The sequence below is a fragment of the Eptatretus burgeri genome, chromosome 3 (genome assembly GCF_056783735.1).
Source record: "Eptatretus burgeri isolate ZD-2024b chromosome 3, Ebu_testis_v1, whole genome shotgun sequence".
Taxonomy (NCBI): domain Eukaryota; kingdom Metazoa; phylum Chordata; class Myxini; order Myxiniformes; family Myxinidae; genus Eptatretus; species Eptatretus burgeri.
This window is the reverse complement of record NC_140963.1, coordinates 14,732,903-14,757,229: the sequence shown is the minus strand read 5'-3', so window position 1 is coordinate 14,757,229 and position 24,327 is coordinate 14,732,903. Positions and strand designations below refer to the sequence as shown.

The following is a 24,327-nucleotide window of genomic DNA, read 5'->3' as shown; positions in this document are numbered from 1 at the left end:
TGGGTGTCCATAACATCCACCCTCCTCACCAAGAAACTTGGTAAGGGAGACGGTTTAGTCGCCGACAACCTGACCATGAAACAGGTTAGTACAGGTTTACCTGGTACCTGTAGCAGGTCACAGATCTCATCTGACCTGACAAAACTGACACCTAAGTTTATACTGTATAAAAACACCAAAAAATGACAACCAAGTGTCCCTGTTGTTTATATAAAGTACACTAGTTTCTATAAATATATTTGTTCTGCATAACATTTATGTACAAGCTCCTCTATTAACCAGAGGTCAATGTGAAAAAACGATTACAACACTTTCAAGACATTTTCTTCACCTTTGGAGAATACACCATCAGAGTGGAAGATATCATTTATATCCAGTGTATGATTATATTGATAGTGCGTTCGGGTCCGCACAATGTTTTTCTGCATTTTTGTGATCACCAGACCATCTGAATGAATATTCCGATTGATGCCACTCTGGCACCCTTGAGCATTTTTGCAGAAACCCATTAATATGCAAATTAGCGGTGGCCATTGTCGAAATTACTATTTTTCTTAATATCTCCAAAAGTAAGCATCCAAATAGCCTGGTTGAGGTGTCTACACCCATGTTTTTATGGTCACTGGTCATGATAAACCCACTTAAAATTTAATAACATTTAAATTTAGCTCATTCATATGCAAATTAGCAGTCACCATTATCAAAATAACAAATTTTCTTAATATCTCCAGAAGTAAGCATCCAAACAGCCTGGTTGAGGTGTCCAAACCCATGTTTTTAGGGTCACTGGTCATGATAAACCCACTTACAATTTGATAACATTGAAATTTAGCTCATTAATATGCAAATTAGCATAACCCTACCCCCTGAATTTGTCCGCGCCGATCGGCGTTTTTGCAGTACAGTTATACAACAACAACAAAACTGTTTGAAAATAACTTGCGCAGAGCTGTTTATCCCCAGTACAGTTGTGAAGAAGTGGCTGACCTCAGAAGATCAACAGCATGAACTGTTTCTGATCAAGTAAGTTGAGGCTTGTAATGTAATGAAAGAAACATGAAGAACTGAGTTTTAAGTAAGAGTAATGTCTTCTGATACAGTAGAATGATCGATATTATTTGCAAGCAAGTTTTTTTTTTAAATTATTTAACATGATCTGTCTGAAAGCAACTGTGTTTTATTGATTTTTGAAAGTACACAGGGTGGAACCTGTTTCCTGAGAATTTTTTAAAATACGAACAAAGAAATTAAATGTTTACTGATGTTTATAATTACCTCTATTGTTACAGGTTGAGGCTCCATCACCATGGGAGACTGTTTCTTCAGTCCCTGCGATGCAACTAAAGCTGGAAAACCTCTGGTAACAGTTGGTCCAGACAGAGTGCGAAGTATTATCCGGTCAAGCAAAGCAAGACAAGATGGTATACATTAAGAGCTTGAACAGAGTTAACAGGCAGACAAATCTATCGAGCTCACATGCCATAGAGACTGTGTGTCAACGTACACATCACGCTCACACATAGAAAGACACTTGAAACGAATGAGTAATGTCTGTTTGGAAGATGCTTCAACAAGCAAAAGAAGCCGCCGTTCAAACACGACAGTATTTGACTTTAAAGAACATTGCATTTTTTGCGGAGAAAAGTGCATCATGGACTTTGATAAGAAGAATCCTAATCGTTGGCGGCGAGTTGTCCTTTGTTGGACTGCAGATCGTTTTGATCGGACAACTTTCAAACAAACTATTCGATATGTTATCGATTCCCGCCAGGATGAAGAAAGACGCCAGGTCAAGATACGATTAATGGGTGCAATTAGCGATCTTCATGCTGCTGATGCGAGATATCACAATGACTGCAGAAAGTCCTTCATGGCACCCCGTTCTGTTGCAGCAGCAGCACACAGTGGCAGAGAAACTCAGGACATTGAGCCAGCTGTCAGTTCTACCATCCTATTGATGAAAAACAACATGTTGCGCATCTGGAATTCAGTAGAAGTCTACAATATGTACAAGGATCATGGAGGAAAGCTATACTCTCGACGAACCCTGTTATCCAAATTGTTGGATTTGGTTCTGTCTGGTGAAGGTGTCGCTAGTTTTATCTTGTTTCGCAGCAGAGCGTCGACTGCGATCAACTTAGTAGCATCAGATGAAGATGATGCCATTGATGTTTCCATAGAACGAATTGCCAAGAAGGTTGCACAGAAATCTAAGCAGTTTTCGTCCGACCCCAGTTCCTATCAGACTAGAATATAGATCTTGCTAATGAAGCAGTGAGTTCAACCCTTCAATTGCTACTCTCCAAAATATCAGCTAAACTGGACTGCACACCTCCAAGAGCTCTGATAGGAAACATAACGAATATGATCACCAATCGACCAACTACACTCCAAATAGCACTGGGAGTTCTAGTCAGTCGTAAAAGTCTCATCGAGCAGTTGTACAACTATTGTGTGACCTGTTCCTATGATGAGTTTCAGCATTTCAAGGGATCAGCAGCAAAGGCTGCAACTGTTCACTCCGGGATTAGGGGAACCGCCAAAGCTGAATGTGGCCTCGTTCAGGTTGTTGCTGACAACTTCGACACAAATATCTCATCCCAGAACGGACTTGTTTCAACACGTTCTCTTGCAGTACTACTTACCATAAAAGATCAGGAGATATCTTCCACATCTGAAGATGAAGCCACCATCAGACGATTGACCCGTGATGAAATGAAGACACCTGTGACAGAAGACATTTCGGTTCAAAGGTACAAGGGACCTGAGAAACCAGCGATGTCAGTGGAAGAAGCCACACGTGTTGTGTTACCTCTCCGCATATTACCTCATCAAGCTATACAACTTAGGAGAGTTCAAGATCTGGATTTCTCTTTTCTGAAGCAAATCACTTCTGATCAGAACACACCAGAGTTTGGTGGCTTGAATACGAAGCTCTGCAGAGAGCAAGGACAATCCATCCAACCTGCAACGAGGGCCATTTATACACCACTCATAGATATGGATCCAGCTGATCTGGACACGATGTTTGCAGCAATGGAGGAGGGAAAACGCTTGACCGCAGAGTGTGGACAAATCGTAACCATCTTTACAAACGACCAACAGCTGTATCGAGTGGCCGTTAATGTTAAATGGGTTTATCCTGAGCGATTTACCCAGTTCATACCAAGGCTGGGCGGCATGCACACCCTTATGAGTTTCATCGGTTGTGTGGGGAACTTGATGGCTGAAAGTGGGCTGGAAGACGTGATGAAATCTGCCCTTGGAGGTGTTGCTCATATGCTTGGTGGAAAAAAGTTTCCCCAAAACTTCAGGGCCCTGCAATTGGTGACTGAGGAGGTCCTTCGTTCCAGCGTGGCTCAGGCAGAAAGTCATGAAGACTTAATAGACACTCTTGAAACCAAAGCGACAAAGAGCATGACCACACAACTATGGGTACAGAACCTTGTGAAACCTGTATTCATCATGATAGTGTTTGTTCGTGCTGAGCGTGAAGGAGTCTGACCATTGCATCTTTGGGCTATGAAGGAGATGCTCCCATACTTCTTCACGGCTGGACATCACAACTATGCTAGATATGGGCTCCACTACCTTCGATCGATGGAAAGGCTTCATGGAGACATTCTGGAAATGTTCTTAAAAGATCACGTGATGCGGCACAAGAAGGGCCTATGGAACGGCATATGGTCGGATATGTCCATCGAGCCCACGTTCATGCACTATGGTCATGGCATACATGGAATCGTTGGCATTACACTGAAGCCTTCTACACTGAAGAAGTGGGCCTATAGTATGCACACGTTTAGTCAGATAGTCCACGATCTCACAGATATGTCTGGGGGGCACATAGTCACAGAGGTGACCATTCACAAGGAAGAGAAGCCATCATGCATACGATCTGATGCAGAGGACCGAGATAAGAGAAGGAGAAAACTCCAGTCCTGTATCGACCCACTTGACCGAAACGAACATGCAGACAGAGTTGTCAACATTGTAACTGGCAGAATTGGACCGGAGAAGGTGAACGCGTCAAGGGCAGTTGACATTGACCGAGCACAGATGCATTCGTATGAAGAAAGCTGGCCAGCAGGATTCAACGCTCCCTTTTCTAAACAAGTCATAACTATGGCAGTGACACGGAAAGTCATGCGTGTGGGATCTACTAAGGTTTGTGATATAAATCTAATCTACTCCAGGGTCATGGTATTCCAACAAAGTCGAAACATCAAACTATGTGATGTCTTAGAGTACGAGCTTGCACCTGTGCCAACATCAATGTTCGATGAAAAGGGGGAGATGAGAATAGCAAAAAGACCAAGTCGACATTGAAGAAGAATCTCCAAGTGGAAATCTCAACAAGACTGGGTCCACAACCTGAAGTCACCATCTTCGATGGTTGTGCAATCCTCTGGGTTATTCATTGGCCTAACAGGGGAATTGTGCAAGACTTTGTTGACAACTTCACGAGCTACATCATGGCAAAGGTGGACAAATCAGATGTATATCAGGTATTTGACAGATATCATGATTTCAGCATCAAGAGTGGAACAAGATTAGCAAGAGATGGGCAGCAAGCTTGCAGGCACCACAGGTTGAACCACCAGACTCCACTGCCTCCACAGCTGGTGGTTCTGTCAGTAACTGAGAACAAAGTTCAGCTGATAGAACTGATTTGCCAGAATTTGATTGACGTTAGTCAACAGAGAAAGCAGAGCCAACACAGGCTCGTCATTATGGGACAGGAGTATACCCCAGTGACAATACACCACGGAGCCCAAAGGTATCACACTGATTTGAAGACGACGCATGAGGAGGCAGATGTCATCATGATTCAGCAAGTCGCAAAAGTTGCCGAAGATGGTGCAAAATGCATCACAGTCATCTGTGATGATACTGATGTGTTCATCTTGCTTGTGTATCACTTCGCAGAACTTCATCTGTAATGCTGCGTAACAACGGAAGCAACATGTCCTGGCCGATCGTTGATCAACATTGGGGCCACTGCCAGAAAGCATGCCGGGATGGTGCAAGACCGACTAGCTTTACATGCACTGACAGGTTGCGACACCGTTTCCCAGATGTATGGTAGAGGTAAACTGACTGGCAAGAAGACACTCGCAGCAGGCCATTCAATTCAAAAACTTCGGAATGTGGATGCATCTATTGACGATGTCATCGCCGAAGCCACTGTGTTCATGGCTTTTTGCTATGGCAGCAAGGAGAGAAGCAACATGTCTGATGTTCGCAAAGAGGTGTGGTCTATGAAGATGGTGAAACCAAATGCCATCAAAGCACCAGACCTAAAGGCTCTGCCACCAACTACAGAGTCCTTTGAACAAAACATGTGACATGCTCATATCCAGACAGCAATATGGAAGTCAGCTGCTGAGCTGCAGCCACCACCTCTGGATCCCACTCAGTACGGATGGAAATGTGATGAAGCATCAAGATCATTACTTCCAATTATGCTGCTGCCAAACGTCACTCTTGCACCACCAGAGATCTTGGAGCTAATACGATGTGGATGTTCCTCCAACAAGCAATGCTACACAGCTCAATGCCGCTGCACAGCAGCCAAGTTACCATGCACAGTTTTCTGCACGTGCCATGGAGATACTGGCTGCAGGAATGAGCGCACCAAGACAGCTGCTGCATTTTCCCTTGATGATGACACTGAATGAGACACCAAGCACTGAAGTAGCCTTCATAAGGTTTACAAACCTGATATATATATATATATATATATATATATATATATATATATATATATATATATATATATATATATATATATATATATATATATATATATATGGACATTTGATTTACACAGGAATGTCTTCTTTTGTTCATGTTGTTAGCTGCTTTCATTGCATACTGTCGAATTGTTGAATCTGTATGAATAATAAAGTGATCTATATTCACAAAGACTTAAGTGTTTTTTTTTTCCTATCTATATGTCTATTTATCTGCATTGTCAATAATGGTGATTGCTAATTTTCATATTAATGAGCTAAATTTAAATGTTATTAAATTGTAAGTGGGTTTATCATGACCAGTGACCATAAAAACATGGGTGTAGACACCTCAACCAGGCTATTTGGATGCTTACTTCTGGAGATATTAAGAAAAATAGTAATTTCGACAATGGTCACCACTAATTTGCATATTAATGGGTTTCTACAAAAATGCTCAAGGGTGCCAGAGTGGCATCAATCGGAATATTCATTCAGATGGTCTGGTGATCACAAAAATGCAGAAAAACATTGTGCAGACCCTAATGTACGCTTTTCTGGCCAACACTCGGACTATGAAGCTTTCCTGTGTGGGGCATTTTTAACCGATTCATTCAACAAAATCTCTTAATCATCAAGGTGTTCTTTAACATGGATATCCTTGAAAAGCCAGAGATTAACAGTAATGTCATTTTGGTACTCATGTGAGGTCTGATCTCTCATGTCTCTCTTATGCTGCAAAATACTTGGTACAGTCGGTCAAGTTCATCATCAGAACATGTACCTCATCAGTTCCTTCACTCTTGAGCGATGCAGTCAAGATGGGCACTGCTCTTGCCTTAACTCTGTCATCACAGAAAAAAAATCCAAACTCCCTCTGTTTCTGTTGCCATTGCACTTCTGCCCGCACAGTGAGCTTGCAGTGAAGCCAAGGTGGAGATATTCCTCACCAAGTTTGAGTCCTCCAGTGCTCCTGGAGCCAGTTGAATCAGCACTTTAATGTTCATGACCGATTCACCTGTTCTGCCTACTCCTCTTTCTTTGATCTTTTCCAATTCCTTATACGAGGATCACCAGCTCACTTCATCGAAAGTTACCAATGTGCAAACTTTCCTCAAATTATTAATCTATTACTCTGCCTTTTATAAACAAAGGTCGAGGTCTTATTTGAACCATCAAATATTTTCCTTTTGGTTTCTTGTTTGGCTTTCATCCACAGCATCAAAGAACTTGTTGGCTTGAATGTGTACATCTAAACCAATTAAATTGTCTCTAGTTATTGTGATATCTTCTCTATCACATCACATGCTGCACATCACCCTTGTCTTTGTCATTTACATTTGAAGTCCAATTTGGAGATTTTGTGGATGTAATTCTTCTGCCATCTTTTTCAGATCACATCATGAACTACTGGGTACGCTCTATACGATACAAAGCATTGGTTCTACTGAAGCAGTTTCTATGGGTAGGGTTATAGTTATAATCCTGGATGGCTAGCCACTCCGACAGAGGAAGTCAAAGAAAGCAGGAATTTTAAATTTGTTCATGGTGCCAGCGATAGCTCGACTAATCTTCGTGAAGGACACCGTGGGGTCTTTAACGTCCACCAACAAATGCTGGCAGATGGGACGTCCAGTTTAACGTCCATCCGAAGGACAGCACACAGAATCCATCCGAAGGACAAAATCTCCCAGCCTGTGAAACACCGGGATGATAGTTATATAGCTGCGTCAGGATTCAAGCCCGGGCTAGACAGCATAGAGACGAGTATGCATACCTCGAGGTAATCCTGCCAGTCCCATATATTTCAGTTGTTATAAAAATGAATGAGCATAATGTCACATGAGCAACGATGCAAAACCAGTGAAAAGTAATGTGTTAATTTTAATTCATGCCTTTTGGAACTAAATCCACTTATAGTTTTGTTAAATTTTCATCAAAGCTCGATTTCAATATTATTGATAAAAACAAAGGCAATTTTGTTTCAGAAGTCATGATTCAATGGAATATTGCTTTGCCAAGCATTAGTCAGCCTGAAGAAGTGTCCAATAAGAAAAAAAGTGGAAAGTATATGAGGAAACATCCGAGGAACAAACAGTCAGTGGAACATGACAGAGCATCAGGTGCATGTCATATTTTGGGAAATGTAAGAATTACTGCTTGGCAAGGTTGGATTGCAATCCCATCTTCCCTTCAGCAGCCCCCAAATCCTTCATTTCTATCTTACAATTTTCATTTGGTAGTAAATCATGGTTGCTGGCAGAGCGGGTGAAAAAACGCAGACGTAGCCAACATGTTACACTTCACTGGGTACAGGCTGAAATAAAGGCACTGAGGTGAGTGCTGCGTGGGGAAGAAGGGTACGCAAGTCTGCATGGAATTATATAGTAGGAACAGAATCGACATTGAAAGAGTGCAATTATAGATTAAAACAAACCTACATTGGCTGAGCTTCCCAAAGACAGCTGGCTCATTTGCTGTGCTAAGGGCATCATGGTTGGTGCTTGCATTGGAAGCGCGTGGTCCATGGTTGGAGATAGTACCGTGCCCTGCAGAAAACACATATATTTTCCAGAGGGGCACAATAATTGGACAACCATCAGTGTGTAAAGCCAACATAGCTGACAAGCACTAGACATGAAAGGAAAAGAGCAGAAACCCAAAGATCACCCATCACTGCATGATACTTTTAAAAGGTGAGCCCACCCACCAGGCCAAACCACTTCTATCCGCTGTGGCCGATCAGCCATACAAGCTTGGCTTCATGCAGTGCTTGCTGCCATTGAGGGCGGTGAGCCATACACTGCACAGCAAACTTTTATGCCCTCTACAGTCACCTCTACCCAATAGGCAGCTTGTGGCAGACAACTCTGAGGAGCTTGCAGTCATGAGTTTTATCAAATTTTGTAACCACCCATATAGAACCTCCATGGTACAATGTAGAATAATGCATGTTCCAATTCAGAGATATCCTATATGGTCATGTGACCAATTTATCATGCAGTATCAACAATAACAATGATGCCATTTCAATCTTGTGTTTGCTCCAGTGGCTACTTTTTAGAATTTCATGATAATTTTACGAATCAAATCATGTTCTGTTATATCAGCAATAAGGCCTTCCATCGTTTCTAATCACCAGACCATAACCACCTTTTATGACCAATTCCAACACACCCCACATTGCTCATATTCAATAATATAAGTAGAATTATTGTACAGTTCAATAACAATGCCTCAAAATGATCACATAAATACGTTTCAGTAAGGAGATATTGGGGCAATAGTTTACTTGACCCCAGAGCACACTTTACTCTTAATTCTCATCAAATTGTTTAAAAAAAAAACACGAACAATTATGTTTTCTCTTCAAATTTGTAAATCTTTGACCTTTGAAACAACTTTACAAGGTGTAAAAGACAAACATATTGTAAATATGTGATCATTGCCAAATCTATTCACTTCCATGAATTTTTCCTTGAGATTGTGATGGACTCAGCCTTCCTTACGTGTGATGCAAGACTGCCGAATAATTATCTCCAAAAACGCTGAGTGGAAGCAAAACTGCGCATGCACAGATAATCCACCATGTTGTGGATATGCTTTTCAATTTAACTGCATGGCTGTTTCAGTGTGGTGGGCTTAACCAGGGGGGTTTAGTCAAGCATGAGGACTAGATTGCGTCTCAAATACGCAGCGATCGGTTTAGAAGCAACACAGTTTTAATAAATAATGGGGATGGGGACATAGGAAGTAAAAATGGCACTTACACAAAGAAAGTGAGATGACCGAACGACACATTTAATGGGCGGTAACAATCTCCACGGTCACCTTAACACGGACAGACTCAGTTGGGAACACAAGACAAACAGGAGAATGACAGTGTTAAAAGGTCTGGTGTGCATGGCCTTTCCTGGAGCACCGAGAGGTGAGATACAGGCATGGCTTTGGATGCCACTGCCAGTCTGGTCTCGTCCTTGGCTGCCCATTGATGCATGGCTGCCTGTGCACTTACTCTCTGAGGACCCCATGGCTGTGTGACCGATGGCTGGGAGCTGTGAGCCGCTGGGATGGGTGTCCGCTCTCTGAGAGGACTCTGTGTGGCTGAGTGTCCTGGCTGTGTTGACACCTGGTGCTTTGTCCTGCCTTATTTAGGTAGCACTCTGGCCCCTCCTGAATGGGTCTTGCGCATGCTCTGTTGCATGTGATGCATCACACATGGTTGTGCCATGTCTGTCAACCCCATGTTCAAGGCTTGACAAAGCATACATGTGCCATCCATGTTGATGTGTGAATAAAGGACAATGGGGTGATTTAAGATAAAACATGGATTGGAGGTGGGAAAAAGAGGAAAACATGAGGAGAAAGGGAGACAGGGAATCTAACTAGACATACGATTTTTGTTGCTGCTAATTGGGGTTCACAAATGCTTATGCTGACACTCAATAGGATATAATTACTCAATAATTAACCCCTCAGCAAGTCCGAAGTCATTTTCATAACAATACAATACTTCAGCAACATATATAAAGAGTCAAATGTACAAATCAGTGGAGCCAGTCAAAACTAGAAATCAAATACGACTACTTTAAATGCAGTATTATCATACAGAACAGTAATTGGCAACAACCAATTGAAGTATTTCATGGAAACGTCATCAAATCACAATAATTTGAGCTTTCAATTTGCCATTGTGTATGTCAACACCTGTTGAAAGCGTGTTAACAGAAGTATTAAAAGAAAAATGTTGAAAGTGGATGTTTGTGGCACATGTTGCTGAAATAAACATCATAAGATATGTTTGTATTGAGTAAGAGCTCCCCGGGCATTTACACAATTCCTGCATCTCCATGGAGTGTTTCTCACCAGATGCTGGATGATGTTTTAAGGGATCCCACTCTATTCTTCCATCAGCCCCGGTACTTGTTCCCTGAGGTCATGTGGAGGGTTAGGACATTGGCAAATACAACGGCCTAGAAGATTATGAAGATGTTCTATCAGATTAAAGAGTGTGCTTCTTGCTGGGCACCATTATGTTTTGGTTTCCTACACAAGTTACGCCCTGATGATTCTCGCAGGATGGCATCGAACATCATTTTCAATCAGAATGAATACTGAATGAAAGTCAGCAGGAAAAGGTCTGACAAAAAGGTCAAGCGATGTGTTGATGCAATATATCTTGCTGCAATTCACTCCTTGTAAGTACTCTGAGGTCTGTACAGCCATGATTGCATAGGACATCAGTGACTGCTCAAAAACTATCATAGTTGATGATGTTGCATTGTGCCAAATGTCATCCAGAGGCCCATCACACTTATAACATGTCAGTTGTTGGTGACCAATGACATTAATCAGTGAACAAGACTGCTGTGCAATGTTGAAACTGGGATTTCTGATCTTGGTAATATTCCAGGAAGCTTTCTTGGTGGCACCTGGTCAGTTGTGGAGTGGTTTTCTGAAGATATAGATATTAAATCAAGTTAATGTAACCTGTTATTCACTATCTGAATGTTACGAGCCATCAGTAGTTGTTATGAAGTAAATGTTTCGCCTTTGTTTGGTGACTGACATTTCTTCAATGCCTTCGATAATCTCAAAGTTTGGTGACCTCCCGTGACCTTTACTCAGCTTTATGGGCTTTGATGCATGTGAACTGCATATAAACCTGTTATCAACAGAAAAACAAAATTTGAATGAAGTTTTTTTTCTTAAGTGGAGTTGATTGAAGAAATATACCAGTGTAAGAAGTTGGCACATTTCGAGAAATAGATTTTTTTTTGTTAATTTTTTTTTTAAACCTAATTTGCAAAAAATGGAGGCATTTTAGTGTGAGAGACCTAATGAATACCAACTTCTATACAAACATTCCAACAATTTAGGTTGCACAAGGACATGCCATGGTCAAACATATTTAAGGAGAATGCTTTTGTTCCACTCATGCCAAAGACGAGAGAGTAATATATTGTTACGAATTTGGAATTCAATTGCACACAACATACAGGTTCCCTTAGTCAGCCATGTCGATAAGTGCATGTTCCCGAGATAGCTCACCTTTCATTGTTAAATGTTCAGAGATCGATTAAGATGCGCTGCGGATCGATTTAATAGTGAGGGAGCGAACAATGGAGATGTCACTCCCCCCCTTCTGCGAAGAGGAAGAAAAACCCTGCGGTGACGTCAACAACTCCCTCCCACCCGTGGTTGAGCGGGGGGGGGGGGTGGATCACGAGGGCATGAGTCACGCCGGGTGCGGGGGAGGGGGTGGGAAGGATAAAGGGGAGAACCTTTCATTGTTCGTGTGGGAGTCCCGTGGTAGGGCTGAGTTCGTGGGAGTCCCGTGGCAGGGCTGAGTTCGTGGGCTGAGTTCGTGGGAGTCCCGTGGCAGAGTTCGTGAAGAGTCCCATTCTGGGTCCCGTGTGCAGAGTTCGTGTGCTGAGTCCTGTGGGAGGAGTAAGCTTTTTTGCTTCGGAGAGAGCAGTCGTTCAGCAGGCCATCGGGTCCTGCTTGGCTTGCGTGGCTTGAGGCCATCGGAAGCTTTTTGCTTCGGCTGGCTCAGTGAGCTTCGGCTGGCTCAGTGAGCTTCGGCTGCTGCTTTGATTTGGAAGGAACATGAGCCGGTTGTTCGGCTCGAGCTGCGAGTGGAGGCTTCTTCCTCTTCTTCCTCTTCTTCTTGGTTCGTGGAGCTTTCCGTTCTCCATTTTGTTTCCCGGCTTGGTGCGACGCATCGGCCTCTTCTTGGAGTTGGATCCACGGGGAAGCGACGATCGACAGGAAGGATCGGCGCCTCGTCTCACCGGCACGTGTTGAGAAGCGCGGGAGGATTCGCGGGAGCTCGGAAAGGATCGCGGCGATTGGATCCAGCTCGCTCTCGCTGGAGCCCGGGTCCGGACAAGTTGAAGACCACACGAGGTGGAAAGGTTCGAGTCAAGCTCTGAGTTTCAGCTCACCTGTCCTCCGAGCTGGAGCTCGTGATTAAAGGCCTCAGCCACCATTTCGTGTGTGTGTGTGTGTGTGTGTGTGTGTGTGTGTGTGTGTGTGTGTGTGTGTGTGTGTGTGAGCGTACGTGAGTCCGTGGGCCCATCTAATAAGTAGGAACTGCTGTTAAGTGTAAATGATTGTGCATAATAAGTAGACGGTTGTAGTTCTTTTGTCGTGCTTTTGTTGCTTGTATAATTGCATACGTGTTTTGCCTTATTTAATTGCATACGTGTTTCATTATAATAAATGTCCTTGTGTGAATGTAAACCTGCTCGTTGCGTCCATTCCGTCATTGACTGAACATTTCGTGTGTTGGGAGTTAGAAAGCCGTTGGTTTGCCGTAATAGGGGGACATTTGGACCGACGGTTCTTGGTGATTACACCGCTCGGAATCGCGCACGGACAAGCTCGCCTCGGCGGTTTGTTCCGTACGAGTTCCGTCGAGGGTGGAATACCCCGGTAGTTGGATCACGTGGGTACTTCGGTAAATTGAAGATTGGCAATCGACCCTACCCCACGTGATCTGCCGATTGGCATATTTCGGTTCTTGTACAAGGACCCGTCGCTCGGAGTTATCCGGGCGGCGATCTATATTCCGGGCGATCGGTCGGGCCGACTCGACTTGCGGCTCCGTTCAGAGTGGTCGGTTGGCGGCTGACCCCCGGCCAGCAACAATATGAATAATGATGAATTGTGTTAAAATATTTTAATGATGTAATTTTATTGTACGTTTACATGTTGTACATTTACATGAGGGCAGGATGAGCTGACAGGATGGCCGAAAGATACACACACTTGCATCTAAGTTGCCGAGCCCAGGGTTGAATCCCAACCAAGCTATAAGCGGTCATTCTGGTGTTTAACACGCAGGGTGATTCATCAATGGGTGTGCCATCTATCAGGTAGACGTTAAATGGGTGTCCTGTCTGCCAACATTCGTTGGTGGACGTTAAAGTTCCCACGGTATCCTTCACAAAGAGAAGGCGAGTCATCACTGGCATCCTGAACAAATTACAAATTCCTGCTCTAACTAGCAGAGGGCACTGCATCAGCAGCACAGCCACACCCTCAGCCTATGACCCTGCAGTCTTGTGCTGAATACAAATGAAGAATGAAGGCAGAATCTTTCAAGATGGATATACCATTAAACATTGAGCCCAGATTGCACTTAACTGGCTTAGAGATATGAGAGTAACTTCAGCAACTTCCATTGCCCATCCAAATCATGTAAGCTCAATCCCAATGGCATCTGCAGGGATGCTGACGGATGATTGTAAATACTGTCTACAGTGTATGTATGTGTGTGCGGTGTGCGTGCGTATGTGTGCGTGTGTGTGTATGCGGAAAATTACGGACCCAGAGCAGGGATCGAACCCAGGGACTCTGGCAAATGCTACCAGTGCTCTGCCATCTGAGCTATTTGGGCAACCCACCGGCTGAGAAACGCAATTCTTCCACATATACAAGTGCCACTCTCTTTCCCCTGCTGCTTCCGGGGCACTCGCTGTGTGTATATATACATGCCTGGTGTTGGCTCAATGGTTCGGATGGCGGGCTTGGGATCCCAGGGTCCTGAGTTCAAATCCCGCTCAGCTGTTGAATTAATACCAGGTAGGGTTAACTCGGCCTGTCATCCTTCCGAGGTCAGCAAAATGAGTTTCAGCATGCTGGGATACTGTGTTGGAGTGGCGACCCGTCCAGGATTGTGCCCACCAACACTGCAAAGAGTATGGTTCCAATGGACGGTTATATATATATATATATATATATATATATATATATATATATATATATATATATATATATATATATATATATATATATATATATATATATATATATATATATATATATATATATGAACAGATGTTTGTTACTACAGAACTTCAATATGGATGCAAACAAACATGACATAATAGTCACCGAAGCTTTTTGTGCTGCACTCTTCAGGGTAAAAATTGCAGCAAGTGAAGGAGGAAATGAAAGCGTGTGCTTATATACGCAAGTCTCAATAAGATAGACATTGATTGTTTCAACCGTAATGATGTCACGGTTAATCCGAACACCCATTGGTCGGCTCATCATCTTCATCTCGAGTACCCATTGACTGGAGCAGAGTTTGTCAATGATTGACGTTTGCAACCGCATCCTAGAGAGAGGGGGGGGGATGGGTTTCCCCGAAGGTCCATTCACCATTTGTTACCGTACTTCCCTTGATCTTTCCATGCTGAAAGAGACGCTGAGATCGTACAAATTCCTTTTGATGACGTAATATTGGATCGGTGGAAAGGATGAAGGTTGCTTCCAAGGTTGGATATGTATATGTATATATATACATATATATATACATATAAATATACATATATATACATATATATATATATACATATATATATATATATATATATATATATATATATATATATATATATATATATATATATATATATATGCATATGTATATATACTGAAACGCAAAAGAAACTTACCACCTTTTAAACCTTCAAATATCAAAAATAACACTGCGTGTAGTAAATGTGTGAACTTATTTGTGGACAATAGTGTCCTCACTGTCAGACAAAACGGTCACGGATGGTCACTTCAACCTTCAATGGTCACTTCATAGCACAGCTTTTGAACAGCCATTTTGACTGTCAGTGATAAGCCAAGGGGTATGGGATGATTTTAATGAGCTGCACGTGATGTCTTGATATTGGCTTTAAAAAGGCCAGTGCAAAATGGGCAATTCAATCAACATGCCACGATTGTCAAGGGATCAACGGCAGTGTGCCTTGGGCATACTGCAAGGCGGATTGAGCTACCGTGAGGTGGCACGTCGCCTTGGCTGTTCACACCAGACGATATCGGCCCTGGTGGACAGAGACACCCTCCACAACTCTGCAGATGACAGACCTCGATGAGGGAGGCCAAGAGTCACCACTGCAAGGCAGGACAGGCAGATGTTCCTTAGTCAGATGGCTTCAGTCATTGAGGACTGAGTGGGACAGAATCCAGCAGCAATCCATGCAAAGACTGGTAGGCAGTATGCGCTGTATGTATCTATATATATATATATATATATATATATATATATATATATATATATATATATATATATATATATATATATATATATATATATATATATGTGTGGAAAGAAACACGATCGAGAATGTAAAAAGGCAGCAAGACTGAGGCAGAAGGCAACCATAACAGAGGAAGAGAAAGAAGCCATTCACAAGAAAGAACGTGAGAGGAAAAGACTCCAACGTGATAAGAAGAATAACACCATTCTCGCCGAAAAACGCGGAGGACCTAGTCCCTTTTCTAATACCAAGACGCTCGGCAAGGCCATCTCACGTGCGAACCACGCCCTGCCATTGACGCCCAGACAGCAGACTCACGTCATTGGATCCATCACAGCTTCGTTGCCGAAAGAAAATCAAAGTGTGTTGCAAGATGTCGTTCGGAACCGTGTTCGACGAAGCATCATTCACAGCGACAGAAAAACTCGCAGCGACTCTATTCCCCAGCATACCGTTGAAAACGTGATGGCGTTTCTTCAATGTGATGACGTCAGTTGTATGTGTCCCGGAAAGAAGGGCTATGTTTCCATCAAGGACTCGGACGGTAAACGCAGGCACCGGCAGAAGCGGTATTTACTGATGACCCTGTCAGAGGCTCACCAGCTTTTCTGCGGTGAGTACGGTAACGTCATCGGCTTCACTAAATTCTCACTTATCTGTCCCACACACATCAGAACAGTAAACCACTGAGACCACAAAATATATGTGCAGATACCAAGAGAATGTTGGACTTTTGGTGGCCGGGTTACGCAAAGTGACTCCTCATATACCGTCTGTGGCTTAGCCAGTGAGTCTTGCGCAGACCGCTGCTGTGACATTTGTGGCATTGATGATATTGAAGGTTATCTCGATGGTATCGATGAGTCAACCACGATCGAATATCACCAGTGGACGACGAAGGATGGGAAGACTGTCAAAACGGTGACAAAAAACGATCTTCGGTCTGCGGTGAATGATCTGCGTGAACAATTAGTCAAATTCAGTCAACACGTTAATGACGTACGAAACCAACACGCTGAACTACGTCATCTGAAAGGTACACTGGAATCGGGCGTCATCATCGTGCAGGAAGACTTCGCTGAGAATTATAGCATAAAACTCAGAAGATAATCATGTTGGCCCACTGGTCAGCTGAAGGGGTGACCATTTTCACCATTGTGGTGTTTTTCCGAGAGACTGGAATGGAAGAGCTGAAACACCTCTCAGTTGCGATTGTGTCGGACGAGATGGCGCATGGCAAGAAGTCCATTTATGCCTTCAATTCCAAACTTATGGACCAATTGAAAACTGTGCTGCCTTGGCCAGAGGCTCATGTCCACTACTGGTCTGACAGAGCCGCCAGCCAATTCAAAAATCGCTGTACCTTCGCCAATCTTGTTTTCCACAAGAAGGACTTTGACTGCACAGCAGATTGGAGCTACTTTTGCACCGCACACGGCAAAGGGCCCAGTGACGGCATTGGCGGACACGTCAAATGATCAGTCTGGCGAGCAGTATTGCAGGAGAAAGTCACCGTGACTTCTCCCATTGATTTCTACAATGCATCGCCATCCCTCAGCCAGGAGATCATGGTGCTGTGGCCATCGTCGGAGGACATCGAGGCAGCAACACAACACCTTGATGCCTGCTTTGAGGACACCCCGGCTGTGTCTGGAGCTCATCAATTCCACCATGTGGTGCCGATTGATGACACCACCACGTGGCGCCGATCCATGTCTCAAGAAATTCGCCATTCACTGGTACACAGAAAGTTTATGAGAGGAGAGTGGTGGTATCACCAGGTGTCTCGACTGATGAGCCAGCGATGCATACAGGCACGAAGCGCGAAAAGATCAACAACTGTAAAGTCGGCGACTTTATCCTCGTTAAGTTTGAGACAGGAAGATCAGTCAAAGTCTTCCTCGGACAATGCCTGGAAGTTGATGAGACCGAAGCGAACGTTTCATTCCTCCGATCGAAGGACTCCGACTAGGATCTTCACATTCCTGACCAAGAACGATATTTCGTGGATTGGGCTATGTGACATCATACAAATTCTGGACCCACCAGTAATGGACAACCGAAACAGACACATATTCCCTCGCACCATTCATGTTCAGGAATGATACTTTTTAAATGCCTCTGATTTCTACTTCACCATCATTCTTTAACATTGTTCAAATATATTTTCATTTTTTATGTATATATAAGAATGTTCTGCTAAATATATTGTTGTGCATTTCATTGCTGAGTTATTTTCTGCAATTATTCAGACTCTAGAAGACATTTTGATAGAATTTCCTGATGCGAAAAAATAGTCCTGTCCTTAACGATTCCTGATGTCCCATCCGAAATGCAGTTCTAATTACACTATTGTTTGCCAAGTGACAATTTCCATTGACCGTCGATCAAGTAACCTTAGAAAACTCTTAAGGTATCTGGATAGACTGGTAAGTGCCAGATATCTCGCCGAACAGAAGAGAATTTTTGATTTTATCAAAGCTCAAAAGTCATTAGCAGCATGTCCCGTATGAAACGCATCTTCTTTGGATAATTAGCATATGACACTCTTGTTCAAATTGATTCAAATTTTGGACATTTATACTGCCCATATCCCATATATACATATATACATATACCATATCCTTCAACGTTGTTCTATCAATTTGACTTGACATATCAGGGTCAAAAAAATATAGGCATTCAAATTCTCTAAATGTTCCGTCCGTAACGAACCAAATACCGAGAAATGACCCTTCAACAACCTGTTAAATTAACTCTGAGATTGATGTTTCTTATTACAAAAGATGGAAGGCAAGGTTCAACTGTGAGGGGTGAATCAAGTTATTTCGATAAACCATTGAATATAAAAAATGAGGATGGTAGAGTATAAATTAATTTACTAAACTCGCTTAATTACGGAGTTTCTGTTGCCAGTAAAGGAAGGAAGAATGAAAAGGAGAAACACATAATTGAGGCTTTAAGTAGGCTTGGTTCAGGTGTTTGTTTTCTTCCAAATGACCCATCACAATTAGTAGACTGCTATTGTTGTTTTAGGTAGTATAGTAAGAAGGCTGGAAATAATAATTGTTTCAATGAAGCATCAGCCATTTTTGACTGGTTAATGAATCTGAAAATAATTAATAAATGTCAATACAAAGACATTTTATCCCACATTGAAGAAGATGAGAAGCACAATCCTTCGTTTTAATTTCACGAGTGATCACACATCTCTGTTCCAATGCCCACTTCAACTTGACGCAACAAAAGAATATGAGGCGCCTATATTGTTTATGGAAACTTATAATACCTTGTTAAATATCACAGAGAAAAATGACAAGTTTAGTTATAATGCAGGAAGCAGTTACAAAACTATAACAGTTTCACCGTGAGCATACGAGATTTCTCAAATAGCTTCCGAAAGAACAGGGTGATGAACCAAAAAATATTGTTATAGATATTCAAAAACATACTTCAAAATCAACGATTAAACTTAAAAATAACTACAAGGTTGATTTCACAATTGATAATTCATTTGGAGAGTTATTGGGTTTCTCCTCAAAAAAGATTGAAACTAATAGGACGTTTTATAGTGATAATGTCATTCAAATATCCTCAGGCATAAATTCGGTCTTAATTCACTGTGATTTGATTGATGGTGCTTATAATGATGGAATAAGAACAAATACAATATTTTCATTCAGTGCATACTCAACCCCAATTGGTTATAAATTCAATATGGAACCAAAAAAATCTGGTTTATCTTCACGTGTCCAGAAAAACCATATACAGAGTAAATTTTAAGATAACCGACCAAGATAATCGCGTGACTTCTTTTAATGTAGAAATTATATCCATCAGAATTCACCGACGTGAAGTTTTCTAATAAATAAATACGATGGTTTTTGTGAGGAAACACGAGTTGGGAAAATATAAAATAAGTATAGGGGATGAGATGTTCCTTTCCCCATACTATAAGGGTGAAGGTATGTATCTTGGTCAAGGAAACAATAAACCTAAGAGACAACGGGGTGTAGGACATCAATTTAGAAAAAAAAGGAGATGGGATAATTGATACTCTAATGGGTATCGGTTCAACTATTCTTAAACATAAAGACCAAATTGGTTCAACTGCTTCTGCTGTGGGAAATGTAGCGGGTGCTATAAAGAGTATAAAAGATGCCCAAAAGGAATCTCATAAATTGCAAGCAATAAAATTAATTAAGAAAGGCAAAACTCAGTTGTCTCCCCAAGAACAACGGGGAAAAAAATTCAAATACTTGGGTCAGGGTTTCAAAAGTTTTATATTTTTTTTCCTTAATAAATACAAGTATGGAAGCAATTGATAGTATCTATGATTTGGATGATACCATTGTCATCTCATACTCTACTAAAAAAGAAGATAACTTAAAGGTAAATGCTGTAACAGGAACAGACTGAAATACAAATGGAACAAAAAGTTTTGAAATAAATACTCAATAAACTTATTTGGATCGATCCAAAAGTTTCTTGTTGTGTAAATTTACATTCACCAAGGCTGCGAATAACATAAATGCTACACTCGTAAATGATTTCTTCTGGAAAATGTTTGATGGTGTTCGTTTGTATATTGGAACACAAGAAGTTGAAGCGGTTGATTATGTCTCTGCTACATCTGAAATGATGAAATTTACACCATATTCATTTAGTGATAGAATGGGAAAGGGGGCTGTCGAAGGTTTTACTCCTGATATGGCAACGGGAACAAACACAGTCCCTAGATATAGTCAAAGGAAAGGAATGTATAATGATGATACAAAAGCAGGTAATAGTTTTACTGTGGCAGTTCCTCTTAAAGGTCCCATGACACTCAAAAGTACAGAAATTGCATATATATATATATATATATATATATATATATATATATATATATATATATATATATATATATATATATATATATATATATATATATATATATATATATATATATATATATTGTTACGGCTGTGGAAATTCACGCTACACCATCAAGGTTCCTTAGATTAGCTATTCCAGTAAGTGAGTGTTCAGATAGGTCCCAACCGTTGTTTAAAGGGATTTCTTTGTGTTCACCAGGCTGCGACTCTTTGAGAAAGCCGTTTTTCTTTATCTATCGTTATTTTGAGCCACCATTGCAACAAACCTCCACGCAAACAACAACCGCCACCAACTACGCCCACCATGCTCAGACCACCCCCACAACAATCACCACCATCTTCGCCACTAGGCCCGCTTATGAACGCCATCCTCCATGGACAGCGGTAAGACGGTTTCCGCGTCGGAAACCGTCCGAGGAGGATTGGCAGAACAAAAGCTCTTGTGAAGCCTGTGGGGTTTTTCCCGCCTGTTTTCCCCGTGCTTGGTGTGAAGGGAAGGGGGCGGGGCAGCTCGCTCCCATTGGTGGGACACGGGGCATGAGGCGCTCGGAGTGAGGGCACGCCCCTTTTCGAGAAGCTTCTCGAAGGGAGGCGGAGCCGAAAACGGGGAGGAGCGAAGGGCGGAGCCCCGCCTTACAAAAGGCGAACAGACGCGAGGCTCGCTCTCTCAGTGAGTCACGTTGGGCCTCCTCCTCTCTTCTTCTTGGTTCATGCTCGCCCCTGTCTCTCTCAGCGATTCACGTTGGGCCTCCTCCTCTTCTTCTTGGTTCATGCTCGCCCCTGTCTCTCTCAGTGATTCACGTTGGGCCTCCTCCTCTTCTTCTTGGTTCATGCTCGCCCCTGTCTCTCTCGGTGATTCAAGTTGGGCCTCCTCCTCTCTTCACGGTTCATGCGCTCTTCTTGGCTTGCGCTCCCTTCCTCCTCGCTCGTTCCTGCGCTTGTGGCCCGGCGCGGCCTGTTGGTGGAGACGCGGACGGGAGGCGCCGCAGTGCGGCCTGTGGTGGACCTGCGTGTCCAAACGAGGGGTGCCGGAGAGGGTTCGCCGGCCGCGTGGGAGGTCGGAACCAGGAGTGACCCCGCTAACGGTCGTGGGAGGGGGACTGGACGGCCAAGAAAGGGAGGTCCTTTCTTTTCTTTTTACTTTTGCTTGCATGGTGTGGCGCCGTCTGTAAGTGGAACCTGTTAAAGTGACTGTGTTGTACAGCATTCCCTGCTTTATTCGGTTGTATTGTTTTCTTGCTGTACATATTGCATGACTGCCTTACGTGTGTGTAAATAATAAATGAGCTTGTCGAACTGTTCTCCATCGTTGCGTCCTCTCCTTTATTGAAAGTGCCACCTTACCTCGTGGAATAATTAGTGAGGGTTTGAACACCCGGGTAAAGTAATCTGAACCGTCGAGGTCGGCGATAACACCGCTCGGTTATCCCTGTAGTACGGAACGAACCGCTTAAGCCGTTCGTGTCCTAAGCCGACCTGCGGCGTGGTGCAACCCCTCGGTAGGTTACCCGCGCGGGTATTTAGGAAAATCGACATTCGGCGATTCACCCTATTTTGCGCAGGTAGAATGCGGACTGGGTTGTGATGAGGTTAAACCCCCACCCGTGACTGGCTCCTGGCGGTAGTTCCAAGGAGGGTCACGACTGAATTGTCCAACCGGTGGGCGACACGGTCACGATTAGAGTTACGTGGCCGATCACACGCCAGGCGGGCCAGAATTCGTAACAGTGGTGTCCGGGTGTGAGATTCGAATCCACCCCGTCTCCAACTAAATTCACGGGAATCGGTTCAGGGGTGAGTGGAGTGACCCCCGATTCCCACCAAACATGAGCGATTTTAAAAATTATTTATTCCACGGGACAAGATGGCATTTCAAGGCGAACGGGAGCCGGGGGTATTAGAGATGGATGTAGAATTGGTAGAATCCATGGCCCAGGACGAAATCCCCGAGCAGGAAATGTTTATGGTGCAGGAACGATTTCTCCCCCCACAAACGGACCCAGAACCCGAAATGGGCGCGGCAGCGGCCGCGGCAGCAGTGTATGACACCTCCCCTTCCCTCCTCCACCAAACCCCCCCCAATCCTTGCCGAATCGGCTCAGCCAAGTACACTCGACATGATTTTGCAGGCCATAAATGGAATGAAAACGAATGCGCAACAAATGGGAAACGAAATAAAAGGAATAAACAGCAAGATGGATACGAATGCGCAACAGATGGAAAACAAAATGGAAGCAAACACAAACAAAATGAATGCGAATATACACAGCAAGATGGAAACGAATGCGCAACAAATGAAAGAAGAAATGAAAGCAATGCGGGGTGAGATGCAGCAAATAGGCAGAGGCCTGCGGGCGGGCATGATGGCATTAGTGTGCAGCGAAACGCGGACCGCGGGCGAAAAAATGGCGACGCCACGTGCTGGGGCGAACGAGCTGAGGGGGAGTGCAGCGGCTGTCAGGCCCGCAATGGAGGCGGGTGAGGGCGAAATAATACGGGAGACGTGTTGGGCGAGAAGCGTGGAGGTGACGGAAAATGTGACGGTGACCAAGAGGGAAAAATTAAATGGGGAGACCGAAACGTGTGAGACGAGACAATTAATAAGAGACGCGGGAGATGGGAACAGTAAAGGAGAGACTACACGATGAAGACGGGGGTAAAGACGAGCACACTAACACAGAGGTAGTGGAGGACAATGGGGCGAGCTCGTGGAACGTGTTGGGACCCGGTGCAAGCAGCTGGATAGCCTCCTCCAGGAACGAGTGGAGGGAGTATGCCCCCTTGAGGCGACTCACGACCAGGTTGGTTCGGTCGTGCCAAGCGGAGTTGAGGAGGCGAGTGCTGTAGACGGGTGCACGAGGAGCTTGGGGGGTATGGAGGCCCCGAAACCCATTGAGGTGGCACGAACCCCAAGCGTGATTGTACCGGCGTGTGTGGTGTCGAGGTGTGTGTACACGAGCGTGGTGAAGTGTGTGCTGCAACGCACGCATAGCGTGGGTGCAAGGGCGTGTGTGAGAGCGACCGCGTGGGTGACAGAGACCCCGTGTGTGGATGAAACACCGGGTGTGAATGAGACCCCGTGTGTAAAAGAAACACCGGGTGTGAATGAGACCCCGTGTGTGGAAGAGAGCCTGTGTGTGAGTGGTGTGGGTGAGAGTGTGCCAGGGTGCGTGCTTCCCGGCACGCCGTGTGTGAGTGACACTCCGTGTGTGAGTGAAACGGTCTGTATGAATGAAACACCGCGTGTGAGTGTCACTGCATGTGCGAGTAGAAGGGTGTGTGTGAGTGAAAGTTTGTGTGTGAGCGAGACCGTGTGTGAGGTCGCTGTATGTGAGGGAGATGACGGTCGGCAAGCGCAAGCACGCAGCCGCGTCTCCCGGTGTAAATGTCATGGAATGGTGTGTGAGCGTCGTAACACGCAGGAGTGCGTGGATGGAATGGAGACGACGATGGTGAGAGAGGGACAAAAGCCGAGTAGCGGCCGTAGTCGTAATGGGGACCGCGCCGAGTTTGCACGGTGGCGAGCGCGAGGTTCGTGCCGTGCAGCGCACGAGGCCGCCACGTGCGTGCTTGCGGGAGTGAAACCCGGTCCTGAAACGCCCGCGGTGAATGTTGCTGATCCCGCGACGGAAAAAAGCAAGGCTGGATAGA

General features: G+C 43.9%; 1 protein-coding gene across 8 annotated transcripts in view; it reads right to left on the bottom strand.

Annotated features, from left to right (window-relative positions):
- Positions 1-24,327, bottom strand: part of LOC147029431 (RNA-binding motif, single-stranded-interacting protein 3-like) — a 371,659-nt gene that overhangs the window by 39,955 nt on the left and 307,377 nt on the right. For 7 of the 8 annotated variants that reach the window (XM_085872471.1, XM_085872473.1, XM_085872472.1 and 4 more), the window contains one exon: positions 8,177-8,284. The exons of the other annotated variant lie outside the window; for it this stretch is intronic. In XM_085872471.1, coding sequence (XP_085728597.1) covers positions 8,177-8,284 — 108 coding nt within the window. The remainder of the gene's footprint in view (positions 1-8,176; positions 8,285-24,327) is intronic. 8 annotated transcript variants of the gene reach the window in all.